This window comes from Pseudogymnoascus destructans, assembly GCF_001641265.1.
Source record: "Pseudogymnoascus destructans isolate 20631-21 unplaced genomic scaffold scaffold_34, whole genome shotgun sequence".
NCBI classification, from domain to species: domain Eukaryota; kingdom Fungi; phylum Ascomycota; class Leotiomycetes; order Thelebolales; family Thelebolaceae; genus Pseudogymnoascus; species Pseudogymnoascus destructans.
Genome location: NW_020167553.1, coordinates 49567 through 62801, shown reverse-complemented (window position 1 = coordinate 62801; position 13235 = coordinate 49567). Strand labels below are relative to the sequence as shown.

The 13235-nt window shown below is 50.3% G+C and overlaps 4 protein-coding genes across 4 annotated transcripts; 3 read left to right on the top strand and 1 right to left on the bottom strand.

Annotated features, from left to right (window-relative positions):
* Positions 1–230: 230 nt before the first annotated feature.
* Positions 231–1198, top strand: VC83_09185 (uncharacterized protein; the record flags this gene model as incomplete). Its single annotated transcript, XM_024472630.1, has 2 exons — positions 231–358; positions 419–1198. The coding sequence occupies exon 2, from the start codon at positions 599–601 to the stop codon at positions 1196–1198; it is 600 nt and encodes a 199-aa protein (XP_024319856.1). The 5' UTR covers positions 231–358; positions 419–598.
* A 589-nt stretch (positions 1199–1787) lies between these two features.
* WC1_2 (blue light receptor) lies at positions 1788–4561 on the top strand (the record flags this gene model as incomplete). Its single annotated transcript, XM_024472629.1, has 3 exons — positions 1788–2055; positions 2111–4497; positions 4556–4561. The coding sequence occupies 3 exons, from the start codon at positions 1788–1790 to the stop codon at positions 4559–4561; spliced, it is 2661 nt and encodes an 886-aa protein (XP_024319857.1).
* Positions 4562–4606: 45 nt separating this feature from the next.
* On the top strand, positions 4607–5333 carry WC1_1 (blue light receptor; the record flags this gene model as incomplete). The annotated part of the gene is made up of 2 exons (XM_024472628.1): positions 4607–4985; positions 5328–5333. The coding sequence occupies exons 1-2, from the start codon at positions 4659–4661 to the stop codon at positions 5331–5333; spliced, it is 333 nt and encodes a 110-aa protein (XP_024319851.1). The 5' UTR covers positions 4607–4658.
* Positions 5334–6484: 1151 nt separating this feature from the next.
* On the bottom strand, positions 6485–11422 carry VC83_09182 (uncharacterized protein). The gene is made up of 5 exons (XM_024472627.1): positions 11198–11422; positions 10115–11032; positions 8118–10028; positions 7683–8065; positions 6485–7628 (listed from the first exon to the last, which is right to left on the bottom strand). The coding sequence occupies exons 1-5, from the start codon at positions 11363–11365 to the stop codon at positions 7031–7033; spliced, it is 3978 nt and encodes a 1325-aa protein (XP_024319852.1). The 5' UTR covers positions 11366–11422; the 3' UTR covers positions 6485–7030.
* Positions 11423–13235: the final 1813 nt, after the last annotated feature.

Genomic DNA, 13235 nt, shown 5'->3' with positions numbered 1-13235 from the left:
TACAGTAACTGGACTAACACGAGTGACTGGTGAAACTTAGAGTAGCCAAGTCACTGCTAGTGGCCTATTCTACTGTATCTGCCTACTAAATGACGGTAGTAGATACCTACTGTCTCTACTGTTTAGTGGTACTCACTCTAATCCTAATCCGCCACCTACAACTTAGCGGTATATTCTCACGCTATAAGTTCCACACTAGTTACACGTCGTAAACTACAACAAACTCATATCATAACAACATAGCAACACAACAACCCCTTATACCCTAGACTTATACCCTAGAGTGAGAGACTCGTTATATTAAATTCGGCAGCTCGTTATATGATATCCCAGGCCTCAGGTTACTCGAGTAATTCCAGTATTGTTTGCAAGTGCTCGTTATTCAGTCCGTCCCCTTTTAACTAATTTACTCATCTAGGCCTTTATGCTGTACGAGTCCACTACTCCTTACCTAAGGTATATAGGTATAACTTATAACTTATGGGATAGCTATATACTAGCACTAGACCATACCTCCGGCTTCTTCTACTGGCTGCAACTCCAAGGCCAAGCGCGATATCAGATATAAGACATCAAGACCAAAAGGGGCGTACAAAGAATGTACATGCAGCCCAAGCACAACGTCTGGTACCAGTACTTCCAAGCAACTGACCGAGAACTTCCTGGAAACCAGCCGGAGATCCAGCGGGGAATCTATGGGGAATCCAGTGCAAATCTACCCCGATCTACGGGGAATCCAGTGCAAATCTACCCGGAATCTATGGGGAATCCAGTGCAAATCTACCCCGATCTACGGGGAATCCAGTGCAAATCTACCCGGAATCTATGGGGAATCCAGTGCAAATCTACCCCGATCTACGGGGAATCCAGTGCAAATCTACCCGGAATCTATGGGGAATCCAGTGCAAATCTACCCCGATCTACGGGGAATCCAGTGCAAATCTACCCGGAATCTATGGGGAATCCAGTGCAAATCTACCCCGATCTACGGGGAATCCAGTGCAAATCTACCCGGAATCTATGGGGAATCCAGTGCAAATCTACCCCGATCTACGGGGAATCCAGTGCAAATCTACCCGGAATCTATGGGGAATCCAGTGCAAATCTACCCCGATCTACGGGGAATCCAGTGCAAATCTACCCCGATCTACGGGGAATCCAGTGCAAATCTACCCCGAATCTACGGGGAATCTCTTAGGATGCCAGTGCCACAAACCCCCTGTGGTAGGCTAGAACTCTCCTTACTGTCTCTCACTTCCCCTCTCGTCTCCCTTTCTCGTCTTCCCACCCTCCCAGAAATCTCCATCTCCCCCTCCATCTCCTCCTCCATCTCCTCCTCCATCTCCTCCTCCATCTCCTCCCAATCTTCCCCGCCCTTTCACTCTCCGATGTACTGGTACATGTCAGATGAGTACCGAGATTCCTAGTCCATATGTCGTACCCCATCCCCTCCCCAGCCCCGTCTCTTTTGTTATTCTATCGTATGTGACCAAAAATCCACAAAATCCCCCCCAACGAACGCAAAGAACGCAAAGACCGCAAAGAACGCAAAGAACGCAAAGAACGCAAAGAATGCAAAGAACACAAAGAATGCAAAGAACGCAAAGAATCCCTCTTGAAACAAGACACTAGCTGTCTTGCATATGCGCCCTCTCCTGGAGTGTGATAACGGCGGTATGATTATGGAATAAATGCAGACCTTCCACGCGGACCAACTCTAATCCTCCCACACGCCGCTCCTTTGCAAGTCCCGCTATAGAGCACACACACACACGCTCCTCACGTCTATGCCTCGCCCTGTATCTGACGCGCTGGGACCACGCAGAGACTCTATGTTTGTGTCTTCTCCGCCACTCCCCGACGCGCTGTCCGAATTCCAGCCTTGCATTCTAGTCACGGCTTCGACGCCCTCGATTCGGGAAGAACTCTCACTTTCCCCCAGGCAGTCATATTGCCTGCCCCAATTGCACCTTGCGCGGTATATAGCTGGACTTAAGCGCCTCTCGTGCGGTGTGGGGGATCATCGTCGGTATAGGCTGCGCGACTTCCCGGATAGTGGACATCGCGTGCCGAAGGAAGCCTCCATGATACCTATACGCACGATATCCAGGACGACGACCGCCTCATGACGCAACTGGCAGCGCCATGCATGAATTCTTCGGGCCGCAATATACTCGCGAGGATCGGTCGCAGCAACAGCCACAGCAGCAGCAGCAGCAGTCTGCTCAACGGCGATACCCACAAAATGATATTGGAAGCCAGGCCATGGGCATGGCCATGCTGGGGCCGGTATGCGAAAACGAGGCTATGGACATGACGAATATGTCTGATTTGATGGGGGGAGGAGATACGCTGGATGATATTGTGCGCCAGAATAGCAAGGAGCTTCTGCGGCGGCAGAGCTTGCCTCTGCAGCAGTTTGGAGGCGATATGGATGATATATATACGCCTATTCAGAATCGCAGAGGCTCTATGATGGAATTCGGCTCGGGTCAGGCGGCTCTCAATAACTTCCAGTTTACTTCTGCCGCGTCGAACGCAAGCCTTCTAGTGCAAAGCAGGAGGCCTTCGATGCAAGGGCTGGAGGTGCCAAGAGGGTATGGAGACATTGGTATCCAGAGCAGGAGACCTTCAATACAAGAACTAGAGGTGGCAGTGGGATACGGAGATATCAATGTCCACAGCAGGAGGCCTTCGATACAGGAATTAGATGTATCGAGAGGATACGGCGACATGGGGGCGAATATGGATATGGATATGGCCGGAAACCCGACAAATTTCTCACTAATGGCCCAAACCTCCGTCGCCATTGAATCTCCCACCGCCTACCAGGCCCTCCCTCCTCAAGGAATACCAACGAATATGATGAGCGATATGATGGCGTTTCCTGGGATGCAGGAGACCCAGGCACCCATCATCTTCAACCCAAGTAGCTTCACACAGCCATTCTCAGGCCCGTCTATGGACCCCATTTCCTCGGAATTCGCACTCAGCGCAGCATCACAGGTCAACAGTGGCACATCAAGTGTGTCATTAGGCCATGGCTCACGCGGCGAAATGCCTCTTGTCGAATCCCACAATACATCCCAGCGTAATAGCCATATACCAAGACGCATCAACCGTGTCGAATTTAGCACCGGCATGACTCAAAGCCCAGTATTATACGCTACGACGTCAATCCCTTCGATTCCTACGATTCCATCAATACCTCTTGAAATGCCTAATATGGAGACATACTCCCCGCTAGTTCTCACAACGACCGCAGAGGCGTTTAACGGACCCGTTAGCTCCACTACGAATACCACATTTACGAACCATAACTCCAGCAGCGGGTTCAACATCGAAGGTATACTAATGAAAGTTACCTCGCGAACCAACCCCGAGACCGACCTCGGCTCCGTCGACATGTCGTGTGCCTTCGTAGTCTGCGACGCCACCATGCCCGATAACCCCATAATCTACGCCTCGGAGATCTTCTCACGTCTCACCGGCTACAACAAGAACGAGGTGTGGATGAAGAACTGTCGATTCCTTCAATCCCCCGACGGCAAATCCAAAAAGGGGCAGAAGAGGAAATACGTCGATGATGCTGCTGTATATGCCTTAAAACGGGGGGTGTTGAAGAGGCGAGAGGTACAATGCAGTTTGATTAATTATCGAAAGGGGGGGCAGCCATTCACTAACCTCCTCACTATGGTTCCTATAACCTGGGACACGGAGGAAGTGAAATACTACGTCGGATTCCAAATCGACCTCGTCGATAACCCCTCCGCCATCATCTCCAAAAGCACAACCGGGACCTACTCAGTCAACTACTCCCAGCACCACCTCCCGCCCTACACTCCCCGCCCTCCTCTTCCCACCCCACCGCACCTCGACACCACCGTAACGCTCAGCCCGGGGGAGGTCTCGACATTACTAACATCCTACCAAGCCGGGCTGAACTACGATCGCACTGGTCTCCGGGACACGCTTCTGCTGGAGAATAGCCCGGATGTGATACACATCCTCTCACCCACAGGGCACTTCCTCTACGTCTCACCCTCGAGCCAGCGGATCCTCGGGTATGCACCTGAGGAGTTAGTCGGGACGGCTCTATCGACTATTTGTCATCCGAGTGATATCGTGTCCGTGATGCGGGATCTAAAGGATGCTTCTTCCTCAACCGGCGGGGGGAGCATAACCTCCATCTTCCGCATCCGCCACGCAACACGGGGCTACATCTGGTTCGAAACCCACGGCCGCCTCCGCCCCTCCAGCACCCCCAGCAACAGCACTCTCAAAACCCTCCTCATAACCAGCCGCGAACGCCCCATCTACTCCCTCCCCCATACCACCCTCTCCCTCTCCGCACCAACCGACTCCGATATCTGGAGCAAACTCTCCACATCGGGGTTAATCCTATACATCTCCGCCTCCGTCCGCACGCTCCTCGATCGCTCACCCGTTTCGTTGGTGGGGACGAGCTTCCAGGCTCTGTTGCCGGGGGAGCAGAGGGTGGGGTTTGAGGAATTTCTTGGGGGGGGGGGGGGAGGGGGTGGAGGCATGAGGTTAGGAATAAGAGGGGGGTGGGGGTTTTGGCTGTTACTAGTTTGTTTGCGGGGGATGGGGGCAAGTGTGGGTTTTTGGTGGCGTTGACGAGGTTGGTGAAGCCGAGCATGAGGGCGTCTAACCAGGCGGGTAATTCTGCTGTGGCGGATGAGTCGACGGGCTTGGAGACGCCGCTGATTACGGAATTGCAGCCTGCGAGGTGTACATCCTGGCAGTCAGAACTCACATCCCTAACCCGCCACAACACCTCTCTCACCACCGAACTCTCGGCCCTACTCTCTCTCCGCAGAAAGCGGAAGAGGAGGAAGGAGCAGGGGGGTGGGGGAGAGAGGGATTGTGCGAATTGTCAGGCGCGGACGACGCCGGAGTGGAGGAGGGGTCCGAGTGGGAAGAGGGATTTGTGTAATGGCTGTGGATTGAGGTGGGCTAAGAAGGTTGGGAGGGGGGGGAGGGGGGTGGGTTTGGGGGGGTTGGGGATTGGAGGTGGGGGAGGGGAGGGGGGGATGGGTATGGGGATGGGGATGGGGATGGGAGGGGGAGGAGGGATAGGGATGGGAGGTATGGAAAGTGTAGCGGGTGGTGGGGGTGTTGGGTAGTTTTGAAGTGGTGGGGGTTATGGTTTTAATAGCGGGCTAATCCTTGGGTTGGAGGAAGGGTGACCTCAGGGTTGTGGCGTATAATAGGTTGGTGGATGGTTGGTATAAGGAGTCTCAAAACGCATCTGGATGGCGATAGCACCTAGGTTGGGTAGCGGGGTGGGTGTAGTTTAATAGCAGGTATAGGTGTTTGGGTAATGCAGTAATTATAATTTTTTCGAAAGGCAAATGTAGATATGTATGCTGTTCGCGTGGCTACGGGGGGGATGTGTTGAAATGTTTTAGGAAGGTTGATACAACTAGCTTAGTGGAGGGGGTGATGGGGTATACGCATATGACCGGACGTGCCTTGCAGAGACTCATTCGCTACTAACTAGGACGATACAAGCCGCACAGTTCTCTCGCCGAACATGCAGGCGGGAAAGAATGGATTAGAGGTATTTGGTAAGGTAAAGCAACTCTTGAACAATCAATAGCGCTCATATTCCATTTCATACAGACTCTCAGAGATTCAAAAACGAAACTCAGCATTTCAACCCCACTAGGTACTAATAGCCCTACAAGGCACGAAGCAACAGCAACGTAGGACAGTGGTTAAGGACGATAGTATTGTAAAAGGAAAGCAACTACTTGAGATCATGATCTCTATATTTAAATCAACGCGAAAAATCAGGTAATTCAACAAAGCTTTTAGAGGCTACTGAAGCTAAATTGACCGTTGTGTTGAACAAAGGCGTCATAATATTAGCTCCTCCCCCTATCCAACTCAATTTTGCTTTTCTACACTTCTCGTAGCTCTTACTCGCCTAAAGCGAATCAATCTTGACCTCCGTAAGCTCCGTCGGTAGATGTTGTGAAGGCCGACACGCCTCTTAGCATCTCTGTATCTAGTGATCAGGATCATCGTGAAGAATGATTCGATGATACTAGGCGGGACATTACGAGCCTCCAGCCCATCGCACTGGCGCCAACGATCAGGTCTAGGATCATGATGGCCCTAAACACGACCGTGAGTTCGTGTGAGCAGAAGTCACCCATCTTGACCGAGATTCGGTAGGTGAGTGAGTTGGCCGCGACGGGCTCTTCATTGAGCTGCGTGACGCCAATCACAGCAAGCATGTCCATGTCGTCGTACGTCACCTGGACAAACTGGGCATCTTCATAGCCGTGTAGTACGTCACCTGGACAAACTGGGCATCTTCGTAGCCGTGTAGTACGTTGTGCACATTGCGTAGCACGAATCCGTCGTTCATGCCTATCAGCCCGGCATACGTGCCGATGAGGAGCCACCAGTTTGAATCGAAGGACAGTGCCGGACCGATCGCCACCTAAACGATCAGTGCAAAGAACAGGATTAACCACTGTGGCGATGTGACCTTCTCATACTTCCCGCTCTCAATGAGGCTCTGCAGCATTCTCTTGTTGCTAGTGTTTATTGCATTAGTCAAGCATATACTATCCCCCTCCTGTATGATTGTAACGACCCGCAAAAGTATTGCCAGAGCTTCGCATGATCGCTCACTAAAACAAACCGAACGTTATTCTGCCCAACTCGGCGCCAAGTCGATCGCCAAGTCGATACAAGCCAAGCCGATCGCCAAGCCGATCGCAGATGCTTAGCCACGGATCTGCGCCAAGCTAATCACAGATGCATCTTTAGCCTTGATATTAACAAGTTCTTTCCTACTGAGTCGTGCAGCCTGGATGACAACTCGTCGCTAATGAAATGTGTAGCCCTTGTCCCCCACTAACCGCTGAACTATTCGATGGTTTTTTAAAAATAGCTTGGGCAAGACTGCCCAGGGGAGGTGCGAATAGTGAATACGAGAAAGCAGATGATTCTAAACTAGAACATAGAAAATTTATAGCTAGAGATCTAAATTTTATGTCTCATCTGGTACACGTGGCCATCCAGCCACCCCCCCTGCGACAATGCCTGCCATGACTGCAGCAGCAGGTGAACAAATCGAACTTGTCCGTGAGAGATCCTGTCTGCTATTGAAAGGAAGTAAAGGGCTTATTTCGTCCACCTCTCCATCATCCCGGGCCCCTCCAAATATTTTTGCCTTGACCAAGGGTAAAATCCCATGTCGCAGACGTTCCCATCGCGAGCTGCGGGGTTGTCTTTTAGAACCAAGCTTAAAACGCACATTCTCGATGGCACGGTGCCACTGGTCGCCCTCAGAAGCCTCCGACGCCAGAGTCTCCCTTGACCTCTGCTTACCCACCCGGAAGGTGAGGATTCGCTGAAGTGATACGTCGGGAGTGAGACGAAGTAACATGCCAACGGGAAGAGACGCGAATCCCAAGACAAGAGATATTGCCCACTCCTTTGCGGAGAGCCGTGTCGTAGAGAGCACGCTGCCCCCAAAGAATATGATGAGAACTTGACCTGTAATGATGACAATATTGACAGCAATGAAGAACGGGTTCTGGAGGATGCCACTGAATACATTGAGCTTGCTGTCAAGTCGACGGTTGCTGGCGCATAGTTAGCTTTGGAAGAGGCTCGGCAAACCCCATTTGATAGCTTACTTGGTCAGATTAAAAACTTGCATCCAGACATAAGCGTTGAAGATCAGCGTCTGGAGTCTTTCCATATCCTCCGGCTGCGTATATCCAAGCATCTCGCCTCCTTTAAAATATAAAATCATGACGATAATGAGTTGGTATATAGCTTGTCCAATGATCATTTTCCAGCCAGTAGGCGAGATCAGTGGTGCCGTTTTCCTCTCTGGCTCCCTCTCAAGAACATTTGGGTTCGCAGGCTCCGTGGCGAGAGCGAGAGCAGCGAAGGTGTCCATAATGAGATTCACCCAAAGCAGCTGAACCGGGGTAAGTATGGATTCTTCCTTGTCACTTGCAACCGCAGATACGAAGGTGAGCGTGACTGCAGTGACATTAACCGTAAGTTGAAACTGTGATTGATGTTAGTCGAGATTCGCTCCACTCTTTAATATGTAAACAAACATGAAGGAACTTCTTGATTACGTCGTTCACCGTCCTACCCCATTCAATTGCCTTGACAATCGACGAGAAGTTGTCATCCATCAAGATGATTGACGATGCGTCCTTGGCAACTTCAGTGCCAGAGATACCCATCGAAAACCCAACATCTGCCGCTCTCAAAGCTGGGCCGTCATTACTGCCATCGCCTGTCACGGCTACGGTCTCTCCTATCTCTTTTAGTCTCTTCACAAGCATCCTCTTATCTTCTGGACTAGATCTTGCGAGCATCTGCAGATGCGGCAGTATGCTGTCCATCTCGGGAATGGACAATTTTCTGAAATCTGGGCCTTCCATAATAACACCGGATTCCGTGAGAATGCCACATTTTCTCGCAACCGCCTGAGCTGTTCTGACGTTGTCGCCGGTCACCATTCTTACAAATACTCCTGCATGCTGGCACAGTGCAACAGCCGCCTCAACTCCAGGTCTGAGCGGATCCTGGAGTCCCAGGACGCCTAAGAACGTCATGTCGGCAAATATGTCCTCGCCTACCTCATCTCCTGGGGGAGGCCATGATGGTAAGTCCCTGTATGCGAAGCCAAGAGCCCGCAACGACTGAGACGTGTATTCATTGATGGCTCCCGTCAGCACGTCAAGCCTATCTTTTGTCAAATGTACGTGCTCGCTCAGCTGGGAAGTTGTCTTAGAAATGACTCGACTGCTCTTCTCCAAGACAATTTCAGGCGCTCCTTTTAGATATATTCGATGCGAGCCATAGGGCAGCTGTGTCACAACAGCCATGCACTTTCTGGTCGAGTTGAATGGGTAAACTTCAACCACCTCAGCGTTTGCGCGTTCTTCATGGAGTGGTTGCATTCCCAGCCAGTCTCTCGCGAATGTCAAGAGTGCAGCCTCGGTCTTCGAACCGATATAAGCCCGCATGCCGTCTTCCTCGCCTTCAAAGGCAGTGGAGTTGATGGCGATGGATTTCACCATGATGTCTCGGAGGTCTGAGGCAAGTAGAGAACAAAACTTCCCCGTCGGAACAGCCCCATCCTTCCAAGCAGAACTTCCTGGTGTTCCTTCCATGCTTGTGTATGAGCTGGGCCTAATAGAACCATGTCGTGATTGGCTACCGCCTGGTTGACTCCCCTCATCCAAAAACCGACCCGCAACGCCTACAGTTCCCGCACAAACTGTCATCCTGTTCGCGGTGAGGGTCCCCGTTTTGTCGCAGCACACAGTAGTCGCATTTCCCATCGTTTCACAAGCCGACAAGATCCTCACAAGGTTGTTATCCTTCAGCATTCGTGTCACAGCGATTGCCAGTGCTAGTGTGACAGCCAGAGGTAGTCCTTCTGGGACAGCTACAACAACAATGGCGATCGAGACGATGAATATTCGCAGGAATGCCTGGACCTGTTCAAATGGAGAGTCGTGGCTTCCCGAAAGTTGACTCAGGAACTTGGCTGTGAGAACAACGAACAAGACCCCGGCCGCGGCCACTCCACTTATGGCAATTTTGTCCGCCACAATGCTCAGCTTCTTTTGTAATGGTGTTTCGTCGGTACGCTCTGTCAGACTCATCATCAGTCGCCCGTGTGTGCTGTTCATACCGACGCCTGTGACAATGTACGTGCCAATTCCTTCTAAAATCTTGCTCCCAGCGATGATGAAGGGATCTAAGCTGTCCACATCTCCGGACGTATGTAGTTTAGCCAGGGCCTCGCCCCCAGTGACTTTTTGTATCTGTTCGGATTCTCCAGTCATGGAAGATTCATCACATCGAACAGTATAACCGGAAATTAGAATACCGTCCGCCGGGACAAGATCTCCAGGCTCTAGGTGCAGCACATCACCTGCGAGGACGTCATATATGGAAATTTCTACCGACCTCCCCGATCGGATTGCTTTGACCATGCGATCTTCTTTCTGCATACCAAATGTTAGCCCTTGCACGTTATCCCAGTAATATAGTCGTGGAATGAGAGTCGTCGTGAGATTAGAAAATAGCTCACCCTCTTGTTAAGTCGAGCAAATTGCCGTTCCTTCTGATAGTCGTTCAAGGCCCCCGTGACGACGACGATGATAACAGCAGCCATGATTGTAACGCCATCCACCCATTCGACACGTGGTTGGCCCGGCTCATGAGGCTGACCGAAAGCCTGATACAGACCTAAGAAGAAAGAGATAATGGCGACAACGGAGAGAAGAACTAAGACCTTGTCGCTAAGTGCCAAAATCATGAGCTCGAAGATACCCTTTGTCTTCTGGTCTGGGAGACGATTCGTCCCATACACAGCCCTCCTAGCCTGCAAATCCTGGTAACTCTCTTGATGTCTCGCCGCCGTAGCTCGCGACGCTGACCCGCTGTGAATAGTGTCGTGTAGCCATGCGTCGTCTAGGCTCAAGCCAGTGAAAAGATCTGTCCGCAGGCCTTGTGCTAGCTTTGCGAGTCCACCTAACGCTTGAAATTCCGTGAGGCTTTTTGAAGCAATCACCTCGGCGATCACATTAGGGCCGAACGCAAACGGATTATCCTCGATGTGAGAAGAAACTCCTTTACCAGGATCAGGCGCTAGAATATTGTCGTTGTCTTCGTGTCTCATCACAGTTATCCCCGAAGACGCGCGCGATCTTCCAATAGAGAATACTGGAGCCATGGTGGTGGTCGAGGACCCATCATGGAAAGAAGGCGAGCGAGGGTAAGGCTCCAGACTTCCTAACGCAGACGCGTCGATGGGAATGTTGGGAAAGATACGCTTGGGTGGTGCGTCAGGCCGAAGAGACGACGCAAAAGAGGACGACGAAGAACTTCGGCCGCGCCCTGCGCCAGGTCCCAAAAGCGGCTGCAAGGCATTATCGACGGCGACAACGCGTTGGGGCGCATCACAGGACGTTGCTAAACCCGTCGTCGATGAAATATCGCGGTCATCCTGAGAGGCCTGTAAGATGGTCTGATGAGGGAGACAGGATGGAGTGAGACAGGATGGAGTGAGACAGGATGGAGTGAGACAGGATGGAGTGAGACAGGATGGAGTGAGACAGGATGGAGTGAGACAGGGCGAAGTGAGACGAGAGGCGCATGTGGGCAAACTCACACCTGGAGTGACTGTTATCGTAGGTGCCTTTGGTCTCTGAGGATTGGCAAGGGATACCAGCCCAGACTCGACGTCATGGCCAGGTGAGATCCCCATCGAACACTTGACGCTGCTACTGTGTGGATGGCGAGAGCATAGCGAAGTCTCGACGTCGGGTGGAGAGTGCATATTACATCCTATTCTATCCTGCTAATTATAACTATTGCAAAACTTGAAAATGCGTCGTTGTTGTTGAAGATAGCACGTCGGTAGGTATCTGTCACGAGCAGCCTCACGTGCTGAGTCGAGTCACGTGTGCTGCTGTGCCAAGTCGGAGGGTCTTCCCTCGGTAACTACCCCGCACGAGAACGTCTATACAGTATTATCTCGTTAAGTCGATACACGATTAGTCGATTTTCTGGATAACTCGATAACTTTCTTCGGATCCTTTCATTCGTCATACAAATCACGATACACACGATATTGAGTCCCTTTTCCCAATTATCGACTTAAACTAATTACTGGACTACTCTTAGAATACCTTCAAAATGCCTTCGAAAAAGCTCTATTCTATGTCTCTCGAACAGCGAAAAGCCCTCCGAACCTGGCATCGATCTCACCATCCGAAACCTACACAAAAGGCCACTATACTGTCATACTGACATTCGTTGCACTCAGTTTGCTATCAAACTCAAGAGCAAACTTAGAAATCTCCTCCTCAAACCTACAAGTCACCATACATATCTTGGCTTATCACACCAACAACAGAAGCAATACTACTCAACGATTGCTGCAAACTCTTCTACTACATCTGTTTATGCTACATACATCACGGCATATCATTTGGACACTCATTGAACAAGTTATTAAGAAAATCTCCTCCTTAAGGGGGTGGGCCAATACTACCACATGGCATATCTCTACCAACTAGAGGCCTAGGAACATGAACGATAGCTCTAGAAGCTTCTACAACCCTCTATGATTCATTACACGTCATCGCTCCTTAGTTACCCACAAGATTGGTTAAGTTATGACATAATTTGTCTATAGGTACTCTGACCTTGGACCTCCTTTTCACTTCCTATAGGCTAGGAACCCAAGAGATGGTTCTATGGGATTCTCTTACGTTCACTACATGATTAGCAAGCTAGTTGTGGGTCGCACTTGATTTCTAATACATTTACCAAGCCTGGTTAGTCATGGAAAGTCATGGAAAATAAGAGAACTACACTCCTTTGGCATAAATAGGATTGCCCTTTCCTTAAGAAAGGGCAAGCAGGCAATACAGTAAATCGACTAGCACATACTTCTACGTCTTTTCCAAGCTTCCAAGCATTGATCTTGTTATTCTCTGTTTTTGAAAAGTCAGTGAGGTGCTAACCTCTGACTTACCCCTGAGTTCTCAGACTCAACATTTGTTGCAACTTGTCTAAACCACTTCACCACATCATACACCTGATTGCTGCGTTGTGGAATAGTCTAAGCTACAACCCTTTGGCTCTGTTTCCTAAGACAGTGTGTTGTCTTAGTAAATTCATCCCTTCCTTGGGTGGCTAGATTCTCATATCTGGTGCACCCACCATTACATATACAGTGGTTCCTCGCGAAATACAATCATCGACTTAGCCAATCTACAGTCTCAGAATCCCTTAGCTCTCAATTTTTGGACCTTGACGATACTTCTAATACTCTGGAAACAAACAGCTCTAAAGCTCAGCGTCGCCGCACTGTCGCCTGGCCTGAATTAGAAGCTGCTCTTTACGACTGGCAGAGGCTTATTGAAGAGCGTGGCGGCATTACAACTACAGAAATCTTACAATCAAAGACGAAGATTATCTGGAATCAGCTACCACAATACCGTGGACTACCTACGCCAGAATTTAGCTACGGATGGATCGTAAAGTTTCGACAACGGCATAATATATTATATCAAACTCTACATGGCAAAGCTGGATCTATTGGTGTCACTGCAGAAGAACAAATGAAGGCTATACAAACTATTGCGGGGGTTTTAGAGGACAATATTTACAACATGGATGAGACTGGGCTTTACTGGAGG